Below are 25,161 nucleotides of genomic sequence, written 5' to 3' on the forward strand. Positions count from 1 at the left end.
CCCCCCCCCTTTTAAATTGGCTTTCTTTGTTGTATTTTATCTTGATCCCCTGGCCTACCTGGCACACAATGTGCCAAGACAAAGTTCCAAGTCCAAAAGGCCAATCCATACAAACCAAGTCCAAAGATCAGGAAACACAGCCCAGGGTCAGTCCAAGTAAGCCAAGATGGGAGTTCAGCAGTCAGGATACAGACCAGAGTCAATCTTGAAGTATAAACCCATGAAGGTCTGAGGAGAATCCCAAGTGAGGTCCCTCAACATGGGCAGTTGAATAGACGCAGTACCTCAGCTCTGCTGCCTTCTTATCCTGTGTCTGTTGGTTGCAGCTTCTGAGCTTGATAAGGCAGGTGCCCCAGCTGAGGAATCACGTGCTTCCTTCCCCACCTGGCCAGCTAGTGAACTAGGCTCTGCTTCCTGGAGTGCCTCACCTGCTGGTCTTAGATGCAACAGGACACCGTGACGGAAACCAGAGCGCACGGAAAACACCGTTTACCTTCCCACACAGTGGTACCTATTTATCTACTTGCACTGGTGTGCATTCGAACTGCTAGGTTGGCAGGAGCTGAGACAGAGCAATGGGAACTCACCCCGTCGTGGGGATTTGAACAGCTGACCTTCTGATCGGCAAGCCCAAGAGGCTCAGTGGTATAGACCACAGTGCCACCTGCGTCCCTTCTATCCTTCAATTGTTATTTGATTGCTCCTTGCACCTGCCTTCTGCTCAGCCCTTTAGTTTTCGCTTGTTCTTTGTCCTTACTAGTGGTTTACCTGTGGCTCCTGGGTACTAGCCAGTGCTTCTTCTGCTTTTTTGGGGGGGAAATGAAAAATGGTGCCGGTACTCACCATGAAGTTGTTACAGTAAGAATACTCCTAGAAAAAAAAACCTCTGGCCCTGACTCACCACATACTGCTCCCTATTACAGCTCAGCTCTTACCATAGCTGTCAAGTTTTCCCTTTTCTCACGAGGAAGCCTATTCAGCATAAGGGAATTTCCCTTAAAAAAAGGGAGAACTTGACAGTTATGGCTCTTACACAAAGCCAGAACTAAGCAAACTAAACCTCAGCTTAAAAACCTAAACTTAAACACAGGACTTTTTCTTTTCTTTTCTTTTCTTTGGATTTGTATACTGTATTGTCCTTCATCCAGAAATCACAGGGTGGTTCACAACATAAATATACAAAATGAGAACACAAAATACATAATAAAAACAAGAACTGAAGCCAACCAATAATGGGGCATAGACTAGCTTCCATGGCTATCAGAAGTGCACATCTCACCATTGGCGTAGCCAGCGGGGGGCAGGGAGGGGCAGATGCCCACCAATCAATAAAAATACATCGCTGAGGTTCTGCCCCCCCCCCCGACAAAAGGCATGCCCCCCCTAACAAGAGTCCTGGCTATGCCTATGCCTCTCACTATTTATTTACCCTATTTTTAAATGGGAGCTATATGTTGATTATCTGTTTAATACCACACCATTTGCATTAGATACTTTAATAAATCACCCCATCTGTCTCCTGAGAAATCTCTATGTGGGACAAGAAGCTACAGTTAGAACTGGATATGGAACAACTGATTGGTTCAAAATTGGGAAAGGAGTACGACAAGGTGGTATATTGTTTCCCTGCTTATTTAACTTATATGCAGAATTCATCATGCGAAAGGCTAGACTAGATGAATCCCAAGCCGGAATTAAGATTGCCGGAAGAAATATCAACAACCTCAGATATGCAGATGACACAACCTTGATGGCAGACAGTGAGGAGGAATTAAAGAACCTTTTAATGAGGGTGAAAGAGGAGAGCACAAAATATGGTCTGAAGCTCAACATCAAAAAAACCAAGATCATGGCCACTGGTCCCATCACCTCCTGGCAAATAGAAGGGGAAGAAATGGAGGGAGTGAAAGATTTTACTTTCTTGGGCTCCTTGATCACTACAGATGGTGACAGCAGTCACGAAATTAAAAGACGCCTGCTTCTTGGGAGAAAAGCAATGACAAACCTAGACAGCATCTTAAAAAGCAGAGACATCAGCTTGCCAACAAAGGTCTGTATAGTTAAAGCTATGGTTTTCCCAGTAGTGATGTATGGAAGTGAGAGCTGGACCATAAAGAAGGCTGATCGCCGAAGAATTGATGCTTTTGAATTATGGTGCTGGAGGAGACTCTTGAGAGTCCCATGGACTGCAAGAAGATCAAACCTATCCATTCTGAAGGAAATCAGCCCTGAGTGCTTACTGGAAGGACAGATCCTGAAGCTGAGGCTCCAATACTTTGGCCACCTCATGAGAAGTGAAGACTCCCTGGAAAAGACCCTGATGTTGGGAAAGATGGAGGGCACAAGGAGAAGGGGACGACAGAGGATGAGATGGTTGGACAGTGTTCTCAAAGCTACGAACATGGGTTTGACCAAACTGCGGGAGGCAATGGAAGACAGGAGTGCCTGGCGTGCTCTGGTCCATGGGGTCACGAAGAGTCGGACATGACTAAACGACTAAACAACAACAACAACTTTAATAAATAAGTTGGTGCCCATCTTCTGACTGCCATTCAAGATATAGCACAAAAATATATGAGGTAGCTTTTATTTCTGGACTTTGCTGCCTCTCCTGCCCCGTTCACCATATTCTGCTTTCTTGAATAAAAATAGCTGGGAAGTTGTTGAGAGCACAGTCGGAGGGCGAGATCCTTTCTCCTGCCCACGTACACAATGCTTATCAAACATGAAAGGTACTTTATATAATTCCAGAGTTGGGTCTCTCTGGCTTGTTGGCACATCATCTCTGTACCCGGTGAAATCTAACCAGTTATTTAGTGGCAAGCGAAAACCAATGGGAAAGGATAAAGCCACTGATCTTTAGGCAGATCAGATTAGGGCAAGTGAAAGCCAATGGCGACGACCTAATTTTAGCAACAGCAACAAAAAACCACTACTTAACCACTCCATGATAGTGATATTTGTGCTACCAGTGTATTAGCATCACACAGATGGCAAGGCACTTCAGTCGCATACCTTCTGTTGACAGTGTTATGTTCACCTACGTTTTAAGAGAAGCACTGTATCTCCTGAAAAGGTGTCAGGGCTAATTCCAAAGAGGTGAAGGCACTTGCTATTAGCATCTAAGGACTCTTCTCCCATCATGATTCATTCCTCACATGCAAATCTGTTCTATTTAGGATGACTGCAAAATGATTCTCTCATCCTGTCATCTGGCTCCTCTGCACTTCTGATTGGTCTGTATTTATAGAACGGCTATAATAATACAAGTCTTGCCTTCTCGTTCTGATAAAAGTGCATTTTGGGTAAGTTTGACTTCTTGAGTTATTCTGCCACTGAGCCAGGTTAACGACTTGTCCTGTATTCAGACTGTGAACTCACAGGACATGGAATATCTCCTGAGCTAACCAGCAGCAAGATGCAGCTATTGGGGTGGGATCAGGTGCTTCAGAGAACCTGCAGGAGTTCTGAGGCAAACAGGGTGCTGCTTCAGTGCTGTCCAGAACCCTACTGAGGTCTTTATTTCATTAAGTTTATTATTACATTTACACACCATGTATCCTTCAAATCGCTCAGGGTGGTGTGTGTGCTTCTCCCCTCTCCATTTGATCTTCACAACAATCCTGCAGGGTAGGCTGGGCTGAAGAAGGACAGTGCCTGGCACAAAGTCATCCAATAAGCTGAAAATTTGAACCCTGGCCTCCCAGGGTTCCTAGTCTGGCACCCTAACCACTTACACCACATTGGCTCTTGAGTAGTAGTGCCTGCCTCATTAGTATTCCAGTTCCAGACTTCAGTTGCTTGCTTCTATTGTTTCTTTATTTCTATTAGTACATCTGTACATAACCAATGAGCCTTTGGGCTTGCCGATCAGAAGGTCGGCGGTTCAAATCCCCGTAAGGGGGTGAGCTCCCGTTGCTCGGTCCCAGCTCCTGCCAACCTAGCAGTTCGAAAGCATGAAGCGCAAGTAGATAAATAAGTACCGCTACAGCGGGAAGGTAAATGGCGTTTCTGTGCGCTGCTCTGTTTCGCCAGAAGCGGCTTTGTCATGCTGGCCACATGACCCGGAAGCTGTACGCTGGCTCCCTCAGCCAATAACGTGAGATGAGCGCCGCAACCCCAGAGTCGGTCACGACTGGACCTAATGGTCAGGGGTCCCTTTAGCTTTACATATACAAAATGTAAGGATACAGCATACAAATAAAGAGAGAAAAGAAACCTGTGTTCTTCCTCCACAGTGCTATTCAAGAAGAGAAGAATGTGAAGGTTAAGAACCAGGTAAAAAGAGTGTTGCCAAAGAAGACAGATGACTCAGCTACATTAGCCATGTTACAATGGTATAACTGTGTTATAAACATGCAACACCAGATAGTGCTGGACAGCACAAAACTTTGTCTATGCGATTTTACATAGTCCCCCCCTTTTGTTATAACAATTTAATTTATGACTTATTTATAGTGGGTTTTTTTCCTGTGTATAGATCCAGACAGAGCAGACAGAGGCAAGATATTGTTCACCAGCCTGCACCAAAAGAAAGTATCTTACGGGTTCCAACAAGTTAAGTCATACTTGCATGGATACATGACAAAAGGTGATTGTTTGTTCATATGTGTTGTGGAAGTTCACCAAATATTGATGAAGTCCTCAGGATCCACCCCATATTGTAAAGCTTTCAGATGATGAGAGAAGTGCATGGCACCCTCTACCACCTCCACAAGGAGGTGCGGCGGGACCCTCTGCCGCTGCAGGGAAGCGTGGCGCAATCTCCGCTGCTGCAGGGAGGTAGGGCAGGACCCTCTGCTGCCACAGGGAGGCCCAGCAAGGCCATTCGTCACTGCAGATATATATTGTGATATAACAAGAAACTGTGATGAAAACCAGATATCGCCCAGCACTAGTAGGGTGTAAACTCCACTGACTGTAGTGGAACTTACTGCTTAGTAAACATGTCTAGGATTCCCTCATGATGCCCTATAGACTGCTTTGCCTGGCGACAGGCTCAGAGAATGCAGGATCCCTGAGAGAGCTTTATCGTGAGCTGCATTTTCATAGGCTTCTACCAATTTAGAGTCAATTTCTAAGGTGTCTGTCACAAGAAGACTATTTACTAGAGCTGTCAATCAATTAAAGAATGTTTTAATTAGTTGATCAATTAATCAGCTACAAGGCAATCAACAGATCTATATAAATCTGCATATTACCAGATGCTAAATATACAGTAAATGCCTTTTTCAGAAGGGTGTTGGACGTTAAGGAGACATTTGTCAGTTTCTGAGTTGTTTATGGTTTGGTGGCTTGAAGTAATAAAAAAGTGATATTTATTACATTGTGAATGATCTCATTCTTCTTTCTGCACTATACATTGGTACCTTGACTTACAAACAACTCAACAACCAATTTTTTTGACTTATGAATGGGGCAAATGGCTGCACGCTTACGAATTCCTCGACATCTGAATGTAAACCGCGGCGGTTTTAGATAGGGTTTTTCGACTTACGAATTTTTAGATGGGGTTGCTTTGACTTACAAATTTTTCCGTTTCCAATGCATTCCTATGGGAAATCGCGTTTCCAATGGCGCTTTTCGACTTACGAATTTTTTGACCTACGAAGGTGCCTTCGGAACGGATTAAATTCGTAGTGTCATTTATTTAACATATTTACTCTCATGGCTTTCCCTAAAGGATACTGGGAACTGCCCCTTTGGTGTGAGTGCTGAGAATTCTCTGTTAATGCTCCCTAGCTTTTCTCACCATACAGGTTTATAGGATTCGTTAGACAGAGCAAATGATTATTGAGGCTGCTGTACTGTGTCTACTTACTTGAGAATAAGCCCCAGTGAATTCAATGAGACTTCCTTCTGAGATGACATGAGTAGGGATGTCCTAAACTTGTTGTGCCCAAATGGCTTATTCTCATACAGTATAATCTTGACTGTTATGCCTCTCACTTGCAGAGCAATCTTATACATATTTGCTCAGAAGTCTCACTGTGTTCAGTGGGGCTTTCCCCCACCCTCAATCTATTTTGAAACAATGCCTATCATGGTGCTGCCACTGCTCAGTCAAACAGAGCTTTAATGGGAAGGGTAGTGGGTATGGAAAGAAAACTTTGGAAGTTTTCTCTGGTTCAGTTTTTAAATCTGTGTTTGATAAGGATTCTGGTGCTTTATTTATTTAGTGAGAGTTACATACTACTTAATCAAGGAAAGCATGGCTTTGGGATTCATGCAGAAAGGCAAGGAGAATGCAAGTGAAGATCTGAGCATTTGTAATTTCAGAACTGCTTTTCCTCATGTTTGACACACCGTAGGGGGAAATGTTATACAGAGAAGATCTCTCATTACCTGTTTTCATGCTTTGGAGTCAACATGGGTTGACCCTCTCAATAGGTTTGCGGTCTTGTAAAATATTGTATGTGCCCATATTGTTTCTCATTGTAAATGCAATCCATTTTTGCTAAGATTTTTCAGCTGGTGGAACCGAAACAGCACATGCACCGAAACAGTGACAATTTAAACATGTAAAACCCCAGGAAGTATAATAAGAAAATTCCTTCAGTAGCACCTTAAAGACCAACTAAGTTTATATTTATTATAAGTTTATATTATATATTAGTTGGTCTTTAAGGTGCTACTGAAGGAATTTTCTTATTTTGCTTCGACTCAGACCAACACGGCTACCTACCTGTACCCAGGAAGTATAGTTTGTTAAGGCAGCTGGGACCTGTCACTCTGTGAACGGTAAATGAGTTTTCAGGATTCTTGTGAGGGGGGAGGGGAAGCAATGTGCTTTACATTTTAAACCTCTCCGAAGGTGCAAACTCTCTGCTCTTTGAGTTTGGAAAAGCTTTTTCTTGGCAATAATTGTGACGAGAACACCCCTCCCCCCACACACAAAAGGATAGCTGATCTGTTACAGCTTTATTCCACGATTGCTCTGTTGACTTAAAATAACCATGACCCTTGCTCACTGTTTTTATAGCTTTAAAACCACGATCGCTGCCTTTTGAATTAAAAATGAGCAACTTGACTCCCCTCCCCTCAAATCACTGGGTTCTCACGAGCTGTGCCCCTGCGTCCACCTACCCCGGTTCCCCTCTCGTTCCCCTGCTCCTTTCCCAACCCGTCCGCCATAGGAGAGATGCAAAGGTCACAACGCAACCGAAGGGTATAGGGGAAATGATATTCCTATGAATAACGACAGGAAAAGGAGTGCAAGGCGCTCTCCCAAGGTCACGCAGGCATTATATCAGGAGATTAAAGCAGCAGCAGCAACAACAACAACAGCCGTTGTTGTCCCAAGCCGGCGCGCTGTTAGATATTTCGCTCCACTCTTTTCCCTGCAAAAAAATAAAGAAAAAGCAGGAGGTGCGTCAAGCGAAACAGAAGAAGAGGAGAGAGAGAAACAAGACATGCCGGAAGTGAGCCGGGCACGTTTAGGGAACGGGACACTCCCGCCGCGCGCGCCGCCGCCTGCCCGCTCTTCATAACGTTCCATTGCGGCGCTATTATAGCCCTTCCCGTTGTGCCCGCAGTTGTGCCCTTTCACAATTCGGCTCGGCTCTCCCCCGCGTCCCCGGGGCGGAGAGTTCCGAGGCTGTTTCTAGGTCGCGGGGCTGATTCCTGGTTGGTTGGCTGGCAAAGGCGGCCGCCTGCTGCTGTTGTGTTGCTGCTGCTGCTGCTCTGCTGCTTCTCCTCCCTCCCCCCTCCTCCCCCCCCCGCTCCGCTCGCGCCAAGCCCCGCCCCCAGGAGCGCCGCGCGACGCTGCCGCCGGGATGCGGGAGGAGGAGGAGGAGAAGGAGGAAGAGGAGGAGGGATGCTGAGGAGCTAAGGAGCCGCCTCGGCGAAGGGATCCTCCGGGGCGCCGCTGCGGACAACCCGGGCGGGCGAGCACTCGGGGCGGCGGCGGCGGCAGGCGGCGGAGAAGCCAGCAGCAGCCCAGAGCCACCCCGCTTCTCTCCCGCTCCCTCCTCCGCCCTTTTCCCCGCCGCCTTGCCGCCGCTCCCCCTGCCGCCGCCGTCGCCCTGGGGCCGGGCGGGCGGCCGGGGAATCGCGGCGCTTGGATGCCGGCAGCCCGCGGCAGAGACCCAGCCCCGAGCCCGCCATGGGCTGCTGCGGGAGCGCCGCCTCTCAGGTGAGTCAGGACCCCCCCCCCCTTCTCGGTCCTTAACAGCATCAAGAGCAAATAGAGGCTCCTCCACCTTTTATTTTATTTTATTCTAGGTTCTTCGTCTTCTTCTCTTCCATCCCCTTCCCATTTGCGTCAATTCTTCAACCCCCCCCCCAACACCTTTTCCCAGTTTACACCTTGGCATGTTTATATTTATCTGGATTTTTTTTAACACCCTCACCCCCCTCATTTCTCCTCCTTTTCTTCCTGGAGATTCTGGAGTAGGTTGGCATAAACTTATGCAACCGAAATGGAATAGGATTTTGGGGGAGGGGGAAGCCTCCCAAGCCCCATCATATTGTGATGTCTCCCACGCCTGCTCGGAAAGGGCTCTCCGGTTGCAACCCCGGTGTGTCATAATATAGCAGTTGGGTTGTCTCTGCCGCTGCTGCCACCCTCCAGTCACGACCATTCTGACCCTGGCATTGATTTATAAATGATATCGGATTCGGGGGTGCCCCCCGGCCTTTAAAGTGCCCGAAGCAAAAGAGGGGCGAAACGGACAGAATCAAAAGCAGTGTTGCAAATGCACCCCTCCTGCAGCTGCTTGTTTTCAAGTGTTTCTTTACCAACTGGTAGGAGGAATGAGCATAAGCAATTCCTCCCCCGCTCAAATCGCTAAACAGATGCCTGTCTCACCTCTTGTTTTTGCTGCCTTGGTATCTCTGCAGTTTTCTGCTGCCTTTTGTTGAGTCCATATGAACTTTCGTTGACCCATTGCTTGAAGGATCTGCATACGTGGACCCTTTGGATTGTGTTGTGGTGTTTCTTAGGAACATAGGAAGCTGCCTTATTCACTGAGTCAGACCATTGGTTCATCTGGCAGAGAATTGTCTACACTGACTGGCAGTGGCTTTGCCAGAATTCCAGGCAAATATGCTCTCCCAGTCCTACTTGAAGGTGCAAGGGATTGAATCAGGAGCCTTCTGCATGCAAGGCAGAAGCTTTTGCCACTGAGCTGCATGCCTTCCCCTTTGCCCTGTGGGAATCCTGTTGTTGAAATGCCTCTTTCCAAGTCACCTCTTAGGGAAAATTTCATAAGCAGCCTTTCTAAGTGTTAGCCTTCTTGCTAAACTGTACACAGCCTTGTTGCACACTGCCAGACACAACCAGAGTTCCTTTTCTCCCATCCTATCCCATCCCATCTGCTTGCTTTAATATCCATAAGAACAGTCCTTCTGGATCAGGCCAAAGGCCCATTCAGTCCAGCATCCTGTTCTCACAGAGACCAGTGATTGCATCCGTGCGCTTCTCGCTTGTGATCCCAAGCAGCTGGCATGCAGAGGCAACAGCAGAGGCAGAACATAACTATTGTGGCTGGTAGCCACTAACAGCCGCATCCTCTGTAAGAGTGTGTCCTTTGCCTCGCTCTGCAGCAGTGCCCGTATATTTTGAAATACTCCACAATGCTGTATCCTTGCCATTTTTTAATCTTTCTTCATCTACTTCGTGCCCCCACCCCAGTCCCATCCCATCATTATACCACTTGTGCTTGCTTTAACAACCCCCATTGCTTATCCATCCTTCATGAGACGTATGCCTGCATCCTGCTGTTTATTTCATCTAGATCCTACCCTTCTTCCAAGTGTTATCCTGTTTTAGCCTTGTAATCTTTTGAGGTAGGCTCCACTGAACTATAGCCAAGCAGAATTCCCCACATCCAGGTACAGCCCTACAACCACTATACCATATTCCTTTAATCCAACAAGACTTTTGTTGTCTACCTTTATTGGCACTCTCTGAGGGAGGCACTCAAGACCTCTTCACATGGACTAATTATCGCTTAAGTTTTAAGACATTTTGATTTTGCTACATGGAACCAGGTTGGATTAGTTCCACAGCATGTTCAAAACTGGTGCTAATAATTGTGAGGATAGCATTGTGAGGACAGCATTAGAGAGGTGCCAGTAACTTTTCCAGGTGGAATATTCATAAGGATAACTGATGAACTTGTAGATAACGTTCTCTGTTCTTGAAGGATGGGTGCGAAGTCTTCATTGTCTAATGATAGGCATGGCTAATTTGCTACAGTTCTGTTCAGATTATTTTCTGTCTTTTTGTGCCTGTTTGAATGAGAGGCAATTTGTCAGTGTATTGTATTCTATCTCTCCCACTATCCATACTCATCTATTCCTTCTGTAGAATGCCATCTTTCTCTAGGCCCTCTGGAGAGAGATTTCAGTAGCCAATGACAAAACTGACAAGAATACTGTATAATGGCAGCATCTTTGTGAATAAGCGTGGGAACTTAGGTCTGCTGTTGGAATATATATACTACATACATAATGTACCTGTTACAATGCACAGCACCCGACCTGTGATAAAGCAGCATTGTGATGACTATCATTTCCTGATCCCTGCACTGATCCATTTGATACATATTTAGTCATGCATTTTTTTATGTTCAGAAAAGTTATTGAGGTTTGAACCCAAGTGGTTTGGGTTTTCTTTTTCTTTTTTCAGTCCAAGTAACATGCATAGAGGAACTTCTGGTTTTCTGCCCATTCTCTTTTCCTTCTCTTAGCTTTAGCCAATTTTTATTTGTCATGGTAATATTGTCGTCCTATTATATTCAAGCTCCAGTTTGCTGCTTTAAAACCTCCAAGTTGTTGACCACTAGCCTGTTCTCAGCTTGCTATCATCTTAACCATCATTAGTCTTGGAGGCTAGTATCCAAAACCTTATTATCCCCTTCCCTTAATGGTTCCCTTCCTTCTCATAATGTCAGTGAGCATATTTTTGCCTTCTCTTGTACCATGTAGTATGATTCACTTCTCTGAACCTTCTAAAACGCTCTGCTTGGTTGGCATCCATTATGCAGTGTGTCTGCTCTGTGATTATGAGACCGTGTGCCCCTGTGATTTGGATTGATCAGCAGGTGGCCCTGCATTGTGACAGCAGGCACTGGATCATTCAATGGCTTTTTGGTTCCATTCAGCTCCATAATTCCATATTTTTGAATCAACAGTGTTGAAAAACAAACATGCATTAGTTGAGTAAGTTTGAACAAATTAACTTTCCTGATAAGTGGCGTAATATTAGCAACTCAGGTTGTTCAGTTTGTTCTTTGCTTCTTATCATTACATGTTCTTTACATACACAGTTTTTCAACATTTGGGGTTTTCTTTTTCTGTCTGGTTGAATCCTCAGGTTGGATCCACTGTGTGCCACATGGCTGGCTTGTATCTGTCTCTTCTATCAAAATGCTAAATTACCCCCTTTTCTAATTTTGACAATTACAGTATTCTTGTGCGTTTTGCCTCTACTGCTTTGTGGAAGTAGTATTTCCCATTATGCTTGTTTGCAAATGATTGCTCTGCTCATAACCTTGTTATTCAAGTCTTTCTGCCTGTCTCAAAGGCCCTTCCTTTCCTTTATGTTCTTTTCCTTTGCCTTACCATAATAGTAGTTAAAAACAACAGCCTACACTCAAATTTATTTCCTTACTCTGAATTTATTGATCTTTGCTCAAACTACCCTTTAAAAACATAAACTATGGTTGAATTTAATCTGCTGTAGGAGAAGGCAAGAAACATTGTCATTAATATTTGCTTACCCATATAATTTTCCTTATCCTTTTCATGTAAAGCTTTTTCTGCCGTACTTTGTTCTGCTTTGTTATCCTTGCAGTACAAGTATTTATTTTTTTAGATCATAAAATGCATGTTTGCCAATGTTTTTCAGGTAGTTTACCGCTAATTTGGGAATCCTCTTCCATGGATCCAAACCACTGATTTGCTCCACTAGAAAGGGTTTGAATGTGATGGAAGTATCCCTTTGTAGGCAGGGAGCTATCACGGTCAGTAGTCAGCACAATCTCCCAAAATGGGGCAGTTTGGGTGTGAGGAAGGGGTAGAACCTGGCCGGCCAACAATCTGGTGGTTCCTAAGCCAGTCCAGCTACTTATCTGATCCAGATCTCTCTTCTGTGCCGCTCTGGAGCTGGTTCCTCTCCCTCACCTTCCATCCTTTGCTCCAAGAGCAGCAGATCTCCACATTGGCAGTGGTTCAAGGGCTCCATTCAGATGCCCGTTCCTCAGGCAGGAGTTGGGATTGTTCCCTTAATCCAGGCATCCCCAAACTGCGGCCCTCCAGATGTTTTGGCTTACAACTCCCATGAACCCTAGCTAACAGGACCAGTGGTTGGGGAAGATGGGAATTGTAGTCCAAAACATCTGGAGGGCCGAAGTTTGGGGATGCCTGCCTTAATCTTTTCCATTGAAATTCTTGTATGAAATCTCCATTTTGCTCAAGTTTGCTTGCTGTCATCCTGACCTTTTTCTGGTCTGCAAGGCACTTTCTACGAGGAGTTGGTCACGTCATCCAGCCTTGTAGGATCCTTTGTCTGTAATCTCTTTCCAAACAGGCACCCCTGTTGCAACCAAGTATTGCGCAACCTTAAAGACCCAACAAATATATTATGGCATAAGCTTTGGTGGGCGAGAGGCCACTTCATCAGAAGCATGAAGTGATGATATCTTCATCAGATCATGAGTTACAGGTATATAAGTTCATGGTGTTGTCACCTTTGTGGTGGTGGTCATTCTATGATTCTATGAAAACAGTTGTTGATAACAGACATCCTGTGGAAATCTGCAGCAGACCCAGATGCCAACTCTACCCCTAGGTCTACTCTGGCAACTTTATTAGAGAGCCACTGTGGTGTAGTGGTTAAGAGTGGTAGACTCGTAATCTGGGGGACCGGGTTCGTGTCTCCGCTCCTCCACATGCAGCTGCTGGGTGACCTTGGGCTAGTCACACTTCTCTGAAGTCTCTCAGCCTCACTCACCTCACAGAGTGTTTGTTGTGGGGGAGGAAGGGAAAGGAGAATGTTAGCCACTTTGAGACTCCTTCGGGTAGTGATAAAGCGGGATATCAAATCCAAACTCCTCCTCCTCCTCCTCCTCCTCCTCCTCCTCCTCCTCCTCCTCCTCTGCTTCTGCTTCTGCTTCTGCTTCTGCTTCTGCTTCTGCTTCTTTATTACAGGACTTAAAAATTTCATCCACAACATCAGGGGTTCATTCCCCTGCTCACCTTCCAAAGAGCTTTGCACATTCTACATAGCACAAACAGGCCACAAATGGGCACAGATCTGGTGTAACAGTATCATAAAAACCAGCAGAAGGACATTTTATCCTCCCAGGATACTTTGTAAATGACCTTAAAATGGCTACACTTGAAAAAAATAGGAACTTCAAAGGGAGGCTGCACTGTGGAAGTGCTGAATTACAGTGTGGCAAGAAGTCCGGGGCTGTCAGCTGAGGACTGAATGGAGACAAACAATTTTTATCATATATGTTAAGTGTCCAGGATGTATCAATAACTCTTTGTGAATTATCACAGTTAATTATCCTAGCCTGGGAGAAAAAGTAGGGTATAAATACATTTTAAAAATAAGTATATAAAAAATTATATAATTATGCGTACTTTTCTGCATTTCGTTTTTCCTCTGACCTCTGTTTATAATCTTTCCTGCAAACTCTGCATATATATTCTGGTAACTCAGGATACATTTCAATGTACTACACAAAAAAAACTTATGTTATATTATAAATACATTAAATCTTCGATGTGCTGCAAGGTGCTTCATTTGTTAGTCTTACACTTTTTAGCCACTGCTTTCTTTCTTTCTTTCTTTTTATTTAAAAAAACTTGCTTATAGGTTCCTTCTAGTAATAGAAACTCAGATATATAAGCTATGCGCCAAGTGACTCCTTAAACCAGGTTTACAGTCATCAAAGTGGAATGCCTGGTTGAGATTTTTGGGCCAGGCAGCTCGAAAGTCATATTTTTCAATATGACTTTTTGGTTCCTGACATTTGTTCTGATTGTGCAGATAAAAAATAATGGATAGAAGGATTCTGCAGGATGTGTTTCTTGTGTGTGAAAACAGTCAAGATTCAAGGATCCCCAGGCATGTACCTCCAGATGGTGGAGACGTCAGGTGCCACCCAGGCATCTTCACTTGGTCGCAAGTGGCTGATAGCCAGGTGCAAAATGCGCCTGGCAAATTTCGAATGCTGCTTCCTTCTGAAGTTTTAAATATTATTTTCTTCCCCTTACTCATGCCTAGCAATATGCCTTTTTATTTTATAATGCAATCTTTCCGCCAGTGGTCTCACTGAATGTGAAATTCACTTCTCCAGTAAAGATGGTGTTCTACCACTGTACCTACCCTTAGAGCTTCTTTCAAAATGCTTCTGGACTTTCCCTTCACAACACCACTTCATTGCCTCATCTGTTCTATTTGTCATTTGTTTAGTTTCTGCAGTCTCTGGACAGGAACACAGGGCTTAGGAGTGTGTTTGAAGGAAGAACTCACAGGTCAAGTTGTGGCTGCAATTGTACTTCCATGCACACAGTATGGAGCTGTGAAGGCTCCATACTGTGAATGTCAAGGCTGTTCCAAGCAACTCTGCCCTTAGAGAACTATAGGGTGGGTGCTTCCACTTTGTAAGGGCTGTTCAGGGAGGCTGAATGTTGGTCTCCCAGATACTGGGTAGATTAGTCAGTTGGTCCAGCCAGAATAGAGTTAGAATTTTTGTCTAATTACTACCAGCCACTTCTCAGGCAAGACTCACCTGTTGGGCCGCTGCCATTCTCAGTGTGAAACGTCAGTTTCTATAGGACAGTTGCAAAGAATCGTTCACCTAACAAAGACTCTGTGTGCATGCTTGGAGATGCTTAGTCCTAATGCTTGGATGTTAGCAACCTTTGTAGGGTTGCCTGTTGAATAGGACTATCACCATTAAATTTGTTTTTGGGATGAGGGGCTCCAGATAGTCTGTAAAGGTTTTGGGGGCTACTCATCTTCTGAAGAAAGTATTGGGAGATTTTTGGTACCGAGCTTAATTTTCTGGGTTTTTTTCTTCTAATAAATTGATACGTTACATGCTTGATTTATTTTGACTGGTCAAGGGACTGATATTTTTTTCATCCAGAGGTCAGTTTAAGATTTTGACTGGGGAAAATGGCCTAGAAATGTGGAACTAGTAGTATACATATAAATTTCAGTGCATAGCAGGTATTAATCTAAAATTTGAACAAATTATTTGCCTACTATAAAAAGAGAATCTATGTATATCTACATAGATATTGAATTGGTATTCTGTTCCAGCATGTTACAAGGCTACTTAGACTTGGACTAAACATCTTAGAGCAGGGGACCCCAAACTAAGGCCCAGGGGCTGGATGTGGCCCAATCGCCTTCTAAATCCGGCCCGCGGATGGTCCGGGAATCAGCATGTTTTTATATGAGTAGAATGTGTCCTTTTATTTAAAATGCCTCTCTGGGTTATTTGTGGTGCTTAGGAATTCTTTCATATTTTTTTTCCAAAATATAGTCCACCCCCCCCCCAAGGTCTGAGGGACAGTGGACTGGCCCCCTGCTGAAAAAGTTTGCTGACCCCTGTCTTAGAGCTTCAGTGCCTGAGCTGTGTGGTGGAGTTGGCTGATAAGATCTAATGCACCCTCCCCCCAAAAGCTGTGTTCCTGGGAATCCTGGAGTTCTTCAGCTTTTGCCTGCCTCTACAGATCTTCCCCTGCAATACATAGCAGCAGGGAATTATTGGGCATGTCTCTGCATGTTTAGGGCAGTGGTGAGGCTCAGCAGGCCTGGCTGATGTCCCAGATAAACTGGAAATATGCTTTAGAATGCATGTCTGAATTCTCTGCAACCCACAGGGATTTGTAGCCGGACGAACAGAGATTAAAAGGGTTCTCCCCTGAGGGTATAAAGCTGGAAAATCGTGGATCAGTTGTTTGACTCTTATAATGAAAGTTGGAATATCTCAAAACCTTTCTTGATGGGAAATTAAGACGAAATAAGAGCATGTGCAGGCAGTACAACTTAACGTAGTGTACATGAGTCTTCTCCCCTAGATAGTAACAACTGAAATGTGAAACTTAGGGCTAAATAAGTGTGAGGGCAGGGGTGTAGCAAGTGGGGGAAGGGTGGGCGTGGCCCTGGATGCACAATTTTGAGGGGGTGCGAACCAGGCACCCCCATGCAGGGATCCCCGTCCTGCTCCTCCTGCTGGTGGAGGGTGTCTAGTCCTTCAGTGAAAAAGACAGTATGGAGAAAGCAAAACCTTCTCCCTTTTCCCCTTATCTGTGCTCCACTGCTTTAAGTATCTTTCTCCTAGTTTCACTTATACTGGAAATGTGGCAGTAGGATGGGAGGAAAGTGCTTTTTAAGTAACCGAGCCCAGCATGGTAGGGCAGGGGGGCATGTTTTACTTTCCTCCCCCAGCATGTTCCTTACTTCATGTGTGAGCAGGCCAGACAACTAGATGGCTGCCCCCATCACATCTAGCTTAGCTCCAAAACTCTCTGCCTTCTTTGTAATGAAACAGTTGTGGCAATAGAAGATAATTGAAGAAGATGTTAATGGCTTAAAGTAGTCCGACAGTTTTTCTTAAGACTGTTAGCACCATGCCAATCACGATGGCTTCAGGGCATTGTCTCTGTCCACAGTATGGTACCATCTGCTGATCAACTTCCCTGATGGATATAAAGGCCACAGCAACCAGGCGAACCTCTTTCATGTGGTCTGTTCAGGGTGGAGTGTTGAGCTTTGAAAATAATTCTCCAACCATCTATTTAATTCTTGAATTAATGTGTGAGCCTACATAGGATACATAATACGCCTTTCAGGAGGAAATGCTCCGAGGGGAAATAGGTAATTGGGTGTCATGCAAGGGGAAATTACCTGCCTTTGGTTTTATCTGATTAAGATGTCCTGAAGGTGAAACTGACTGTGAGAGCTTTGCAAATCTCCTTTTTAGTAAGTAAAAATATTAGACATGTGCACCCAAGTGCAAAAAACAACGGGGAAGATTGCAACTCTTGGGATTCTTATTGATAAACAGTAACATTAAAATCAGTTATGAGGCGTTGAAGAATGCCACGTAGTTGAGCTATAAAATGCGACTGTAAAATATAAGTGACGGGGTGCTTGGAATGCTTAAGAAAACGGACTTACAGTAAACAAAGAAATCTTTCATTATTATGCTGCCAGCAACTGGTTCTGTAAATTAGTGTTATTATCATGTGTAAACTGGCCCCATAATTGTTGGGGAGTACCTGGAATATGAAGTGGTTCAATTTTTCTAGCAATTTTTACAAATATTTTGTATGGCTGATGAGGTCCACATCAGCTGCATTGGTTGCGGTGGTTAAATAGGTAAGACAGTGTACATTTCCCCATTTGTGAAATGACCCAAGTTTCTGCTCCAAGGACTGGCCAAAGCACAAAATTATCTCATTAAATTAGAAAGCTGGGCTGCTAAAACAATGATCAATCAGGATAAATTGAATGTGCATATATTTAATCAGGCATCCCCAAACTTTGGCCCTCCAGATGTTTTGAGACTACAGTTCCCATCATCCCTGACCACTGTCCTGCTAGCTAAGGATCATGGGAGTTGTAGGCCAAAAAACATCTGGAGGGCAAGTTTGAGGAAGCCTGCTCATTAGAGAAAAGAGAACTGGCTGATTCATCTGGGAGACCCTGAGTCCAGGGAAGGGGGGGGGGGCGAATTAGATTTAAGTGTTTAAATGTTAATGGGATATAAGAAATAATATTTGGGGATGCCTGTATTTAATTGTTCACTTGCAACAATCACAGAGGTATACCTAAAGAAACTGTGAGATGGAAATGTTTGAAGGAACATCATACAGTTACAGTCATCAGATCACAAGCAGCTGCAGCCAAACATTCTGTGATAAACCCAGGTTTGCTCCTCCAGATGGAGAATAACTTGTGAAGCCGAATCATTAATAAGTAGGATCGAGAAGTTACTGAGTGATCAACACAACAGGATAATCAGTTTTAGATTGCATTAATAGAAGCAACTGGTCTAAGATTTAGGATACACTATTCATGATTTATATAGCACAGATTCCAAAACTTCACTGGATCAAATGTAAGCATCTTACTTTGTTCTCAAAACTCTAGAAAGATTTGACACTTTAAACATATTTCAGGAAAAGACAGAAAAATGGCAGAGAAAGCTGAAGGAACTAAGTATGTTTAACTGAGAGTAGACGAGATAATAGCTTGACAGTTCTCAGGTATTGAAAAAAGTGTGTCAGGAGTTTGCACTATCCAGTGATGGCAGCAAGAATTGTTCTTCAGGACGGCTTTGTCCTGTCTACCTTGAGCATTTTGGTCACGGACCAGACTATTTATCTCTCTCTCTCTCTCTCTCTCTCTCTCTCTCTCTCTCTCTCTCTCTCTCTCTCTCTCTCCTGCAATTTGAAGCCATTGGTCCTACCTTCCAGAGCAGGAGAAAACAAGCTTGTTCTATCCTCCATGTGTCAGCCCATCAGATATTTGAAGATGGCTATCATATCTCCTTTCACTCTCCTCTTGAGCCATTTATAGTGGTCAGGTTCTGACCATAAAGCCTCAGTCACTTGAAACAGAAAATACAAGAACTACATGTCTTATTTTAGTCAAAGTTCCATGTAATGTCTAAAACTGTCACCATGACACAGTTCACACTACCAGTCTCAGGTAGCAGAAATAACAAAATGTTCCCTGAATTAAAAGTCCACAGCCTGCTTCTAAAATTGTCAGGTTTTATTCAGCATTCTCTTCCCATTGATAAATCAGTTCAAAGACTCTGCTAAAATATTACTTTGAAAGGAGCCTGCATTTGATGGCAAGATCATTACTTCTTTTTGCAGTATAGAATGGGGTCACAAGGTCTCACAAAAATTATGGTGGTTTGTCTCCTGAAATTTTAGCCTTAAAAATCATAAAAGGGTAAGAAATGTCTCCAGATTGACAAAGGACTCATTCAACCTGAGGAGGGGGAGGGCATCATTTGGTCAGGAATTTTCTTTAAACCCTGACCCTGAGGGTGAAATTTCAGGTTTTCTCTGTGTACTGTTGAACTGAAATGTCACCAGCGTGTGGATGTTACTGTTAAGTAACAACATTCCTAAAGCCTTTTCAAGTTAATTTGATGGAGGTTTGCTACAGCCTGGGTCTCGTGCTGATCCTTTCCTCCTAACCTCTCCTGTATCCTTGTGCAATTTTCATGACCCAAAGGTTCAAAATATACACAACCTTGGTATGCTGCCACCATATTTATTGATCTGACCCAGGTGGCGCTGTGGGCTAAACCACTGAGCCTAGGGCTTGCTGATCAGAAGGTCGGCAGTTCGAATCCCTGTGACGGGGTGAGCTCCCGTTGCTTGGTTCCAGCTCCTGCCAACCTAGCAGTTCGAAAGCACATCAAAATGCAAGTAGATAAATAGGAACCGCTACAGCGGGAAGGTAAACGGCGTTTCCATGTGCTGCTCTGGTTTGCCAGAAGCGGCTTTGTCATGCTGGCCACATGACCTGGAAGCTATACGCCGGCTCCCTCGGCCAATAATGCGAGATGAGTGCGCAACCCCAGAGTCAGTCACGACTGGACCTAATGGTCAGGGGTCCCTTTACCTTTCACCTTTTTAAGAGCAACTTAGTATCTTTTCATCAAAAAAAAATTGATAATGAAGATGCAGTGTCCACAGTTCGTAGTTGGCCAAATGAAAAATTGTGTTTTTCAGATCCCTTCTCTTGCTAGCTTTTTTGTGGGGCTGAGCTGCTTTGGGCAGCCAGGAATCCTGCCAGCTTTTATCCATGGGAAAGGGAGGAGTGGAGCTTGCCTAGGTGACTGTTCTTCAGCTGAGGTGTGCTAAAGCATTCTGATAGAATCATAGGTCTGAGGGCCCAACCTGCTACGGTGCAGGAACAGGCAGCTGTCCCATACAGGGACTGAACCTGCAACCTTGGCATGATCAGCACCACGCTCTAACCAACTGAGCTATCTAGGCTGATAGGGAGAAGGGATACTAAGCCTCTTTGTGGAATTGAGTCAATCCTTATGTGAGCAGATGTGCACACTGATTACCGTATCCCTCAGTTCTTGAACTGAATGGAGAAGCTTATCTACACTTGGGCTTGCCAATCAGAAGGTCGGTGGTTTGAATTCCCACGACGGAGTGAGCTCCTGTTGCTCTATCCCAGCTTCTGCCAGCGTAGCAGTTTGAAAGCATGCCAGTGCAAGCAGATAAATAGGTACCGCTGCAGCGGGAAGGGAAATGGCGTTTCCCTGCACTCTGGTTTCCGTCACGGTGTTCCGTTGCGCCAGAAGCGGTTTAGTCATGCGGGCTACATGACCCGGAAAGCTGTCTGCGGACAAATGCCGGCTCCCTTGGCCTGAAAGCGAGATGAGCGCCACAACCCCATAGATGCCTTTGACTGGACTTAACTATCCAGGGGTCCTTTATACTTGGGTCATGCTCAGAGCTCTTGCTTGCAAATAAAAGGGATCATTTTGAATTATCAATAGGGAGACATCTGCACCTGAATAAATGAAAATTACTTAATACTGGCTTAATTTTTCGGGCTAGAGCTCTTTTACACTGATATAACTGCCCTTCCATCTCTCCCCTGCCCCGCTCTGATTCCTGAAAGTCACAGTGCAGAAGTATGCTGTTATTGTTTCATCAAGGTTACCCGAACTGCACGTTTCCATGCTTTGAGGATGGCTTAAGTGCTGTTTCCTTCCAAATTGATAAAGACAGTCATAATTTGTCATGCCTGCAATTGGTAGCACTAACCTGGTGAGAACATGATAATGTGATTGACTCAGCTGAGGGGCTGACAAGCAGGTGGTATATCGAGGCACAGGGTGAGCATGACAGTAACGGATGGAAATAGGCAACTCGATTGTAAACACGCTTCCCCAGTCTCATTATCACCATTAATAATACATCCCTTAAGTGCAAGGTCATACTCTCAAAATCCCACTTAAATGATGCCAAGCATTTCCAAAAGTAGTGCGCAGAGCACGGGAACTCTCAGATGTATAGGTGTAGTGCTCTGTAGTAATAATATGTCTTGAAGGAAAACAACACAGCTTTTTAGTTGCACTCCCTTTAATGCTTTGAAATATTGGAGGTTGCTTAGCATCTCTGCATGGCATGAATTACATGACAATACAAAGCATGCCCAACTTTTCAGGTCACCTAATGATTCCTTGTACCTCTGAAGCACTGTCTCAGGATAGTACTTATCTTGTTAACTTCAGCTAAAACTCATAAAGAATGAACATTTCTTTGATCAGCAGTGGAGTGATCTAAACAGCTGAAAGTACCCGAGGTTTTGTTTCTTCTTCCTTGAGATAACATTTAGAGGAAAACACCCGGGCGTGATTTGCATTGCCCGTCAAAGAGCAAGACTGTTCTTGATGGGACATGTTGGGTATTTTACGGCGCGTCCCAGAGTTCAGTGAATTTAGGAAGCAACAGCATGCTTCCTTCTGTGTGTCCCAACAAAATAGCCATATATTAAGTTCCTGAGTTTTCTGTGTGAGGAGGAAGTGTGGAGTCATTGGAGAACCATAAAAAACAAACCCTTTTTTAAAATAATAATAATGGGATGTTGCGGTGAGCCAAGGGAGAAGGCAGCCTTCCTGAAGTTCACAAGTTTGTGTTTTTTTTAAAAAAAATGACTACTTGAAGAGTCCCATACTGGAGTGAAGCATTAAGACCAAAGTTTTAAAAGGCACGCAGGAGGCTGTGTTTCATGCCACTGTTCAAATTGCAGGCAGTTTGCCACGTGCGTAATGTGAGTCTTGCATAAACCCATTGTACGTGGCAGTTGCAGTACGAATGTACAGTTGCCAGTTCCCTTTCCCTCTGAACGAAATTTGGCACGTAAGGGCTCAAACTAGAGAAGAGGGTATTCTGCAATAACAGCATTCTGCAATGACAGAATTCCTCATTGCGCAGAGACTTTTATACACACTTTCCCCTGAATGTGCTAAGGAGCCCCTTTCAGACCTCCTTGCTCAGTGGGGGAAGTTCAGGGGCGTTTGGGCAGCTGAGATAAACCACAAAATACTCCCTGCTTCTTCTGGCCAAGGAAGGAATGGGGCGGGCGGAATAAAGATCTGCGTCAGGAACAAGGATGGGAGGAGACCAGCGGCGCCTCCTATTTGCCAAGAGGCTGTTGTAGAGGCGGCATTGGGGGGACGCTGCTGAAGAAGCAGCCCCCAAGGAGCACACCATGGCTGTTGTTGCCATTGCGGTGGCAGCAGCAGCAGACAACGCTTTCCTTGGAGGCTGGATCTGACGCCCTTGTGGATCCCACCTCACCTTGCCTCATGAGTGGGCCGGCCTTGTTTAGGGGTGGAGAAGGCACACGGTAGTACTGTATGCACATCCCCCTCCTCAATTTGAGCCTCATGTACTGAGAAGGCTCATCTCTAGGACAGTTTGTGTTACTGCACTTGGATCACTATTTATTATGCCTTCATTTTGTGTCTACTGTATCAGCGTTTGAGTCATGCAGCCTTGCTACTGTTATCTAATCTCCTACCTGAGATTTTTTGCATTTTTGCACTTTAGCTGCAGTGTTTGGTTACTAAAAGGCAGCACAGTATGAGTCCAGCTTTCTGGTCTACTTGATATAACTTTTGTGCTTTTCTATTATACATTCTGAAGCACCGGTCTTTTATTTTTTTCACTGGAACATGTTTCTTCAGATTGCTTGGGACCGTGAGGAAAGGTTGAGTGTATAAAGTGTCTGTCTTTTCTAGTAACATTTCCCACGGGACAGCAGAACTTTGGGAGCCCTGGGTGTAGAAATCTTAGTTTGCCTTGTCAGTCTACTTTCCGGTGCATTTGGTTTTGTTCCAGTCCATTCTGTGTTGCTGAAAAGGCTAATTCATTGGGGAATTACTGCAGTCAGTTGCATAGTAATTGGTGTATTCTTGAGCAGCTAGAGAGTACTCTTAGAATATAAGGGAAATTTTCACTCTTTCAAAGGAAGGGGAGGGTGGTCTTCAAATGTATTAATGGAAAAGGCATTTTATACACACACACATTGTTATCTTCTTGCTCAGTTATGCTCATTGTTTGAAGAATCCAAGGTTAATTCTTGAAGAAAATTACTCCCCCCCTAGAAACTACCCTACCACACAACATGCTTGTATTATATTTAAACTTTGACAGCCCTCCTTATTTATCATCTAAATGTTACTTGGGGTTAAAAGTTGTTTATATTCTGTTCCACCCTATGGTTTTTTTCCTTTCTTCCTATGTGTGTCCCACTAATTCTTCTGATTTCCACACTGACTTCTGTCCTTCATGCATATTTGGGACACAATTCTTGAGTCTTTGCATGGAGGGAAAAACATTAGCAGCATCTTGGTTATCCAAAATCCTATCTCCGTTCTTTACTATGCAGTTTCAGTAATTTTGCTGCTAGTCTGTTTTATTCACCTGCCGTATCTACATTTTGGGACCAATAAGTCTTTTGCTTTTGATGATGATGAGAATGATTCTCACCTTGTATAACTTGAGAACAAACAGCTTTCAAAGTGATGGTTTAAGAACTTTGCCCTGGGTGCTCTCCTTCTGACTTGCCCCAGGTGTTACCAGAGGAAACAAATAAAAGGAAAACTAAAAATATATTGGCATGCTTTGTGCTATATATTCCAGTGTGCAGAATAACTGTGAGAGCAAGCATCTGTGCCGAGAACCATGTTGCTATTTCCCTTTCCCTTTTCTTTTGCCTAAGAACCATTCCTATTTTGGATACATTTGCTGAGAACAAAGACAAGTAATCCTACTATAAATCCAGTGGCTAAAATGCAGTTCACACTGCTCTTAAAACTCTGGAGAATGGGGAATACATTAGTCACAAGTGTGTGTCTGGAATAAAGAAATGTGTCTGCATGTGCAGCTTGGCATTCAGCAGAGAAAGGTAGAGAGGCATTAAGATTAAGAACCCACTAGACAGAGTTTCAGTTTCGCATTTCATTCATATTTTATTTTAAATACTTATATCTCGTATAATTACGGAAGTTCTCAAAGTGGCTTACAACATTTAGCAATGATAAAAACAGAAGTTCGTGTCTCTCACGGGGCAGGGGTTCCTTACCTGGGTTGAAGGTAATGAATTTTACAGCTGTTGGCAGCAGATGCAAGAGTCACAAGGTAAAAGGTGTTTTCAAGCCTCCCCTGGCCCAATTTCCAGATGTTTTGCATGCTGCTCTGCTTCTGAACCTCTGGGCCTTATCAAGCAGCAGACAGAGTCATCATAATAGGATGGCACACTTCCACACCCGGACTGCTACCGATGTCTCTTGTGGCTCCCCCAGTATGCTTTTGCCACCGTGATAGCAGTGTTCATTGTATCAAATGGTTTATTGCAGTCACCTGTCTTTCCTCCAGACACCGCAGGTGCTCACAAGCAATTTCAGTGACTACCTGTATTTCGGTGCTCATGCATGGCTGTATTTTTTAAAAAAGTATCAGTGGGAATGAGATGAATGATTCTGCAGCAACTTTCTCCAGCTTGGCGCCCTTCAGAAATTTTGGGCTACAAATCTTGCCATCCTTGAACCATTGGCCATGCTGACTGGGACACACACAAAGACGGTTTTAAAGCTTTATTTTTCTAGACCTTTTCATTGTAAAATCATTAATTAACGTCGCTTATGGTGCTATTAGGGACCCAGGTGGCGCTGTGGTTAAACCACTGAGCCTAGGGCTTGCTGATCAGAAGGTCGGCGGTTCGAATCCCTGTGACGGGGTGAGCTCCCGTTGCTTGGTCCCAGCTCCTGCCAACCTAGCAGTTCGAAAGCACGTCAAAATGCAAGTAGATAAATAGGGACCGCTACAGCGGGAAGGTAAACGGCGTTTCCATGTGCTGCTCTGGTTTGCCAGAAGCGGCTTTGTCATGCTGGCCACATGACCTGGAAGCTATACGCCGGCTCCCTTGGCCAATAATGCAAGATGAGCGCGCAACCCCAGAATCGGTCACGACTGGACCTAATGGTCAGGGGTCCCTTTACCTTTACCTTATGGTGCTATTACCTATTTAAAAATGTATATATAAATTGGCATTTTATCTGGCAACTTTGCTTCTTCATCAGTTGCCATAGAATTGGAATCTATATTGGAATCATTTACATACTGTTTTTG

At 44.3% G+C, this 25,161-nt stretch overlaps 1 protein-coding gene across 1 annotated transcript in view; it reads left to right on the plus strand.

Moving 5' to 3' along the window:
• Positions 1-7,769: 7,769 nt before the first annotated feature.
• SLC44A1 (solute carrier family 44 member 1) overlaps positions 7,770-25,161 on the plus strand; it is an 82,714-nt gene continuing 65,322 nt past the window's right edge. The window contains exon 1 of the mRNA XM_035140583.3: positions 7,770-8,134. Within this exon, the coding sequence (XP_034996474.2) occupies positions 8,105-8,134 (30 nt within the window). The 5' untranslated portion in view covers positions 7,770-8,104. The remainder of the gene's footprint in view (positions 8,135-25,161) is intronic.

This window comes from Zootoca vivipara, chromosome 15, assembly GCF_965207765.1.
Source record: "Zootoca vivipara chromosome 15, rZooViv2.hap1.1, whole genome shotgun sequence".
NCBI lineage: Eukaryota > Metazoa > Chordata > Lepidosauria > Squamata > Lacertidae > Zootoca > Zootoca vivipara.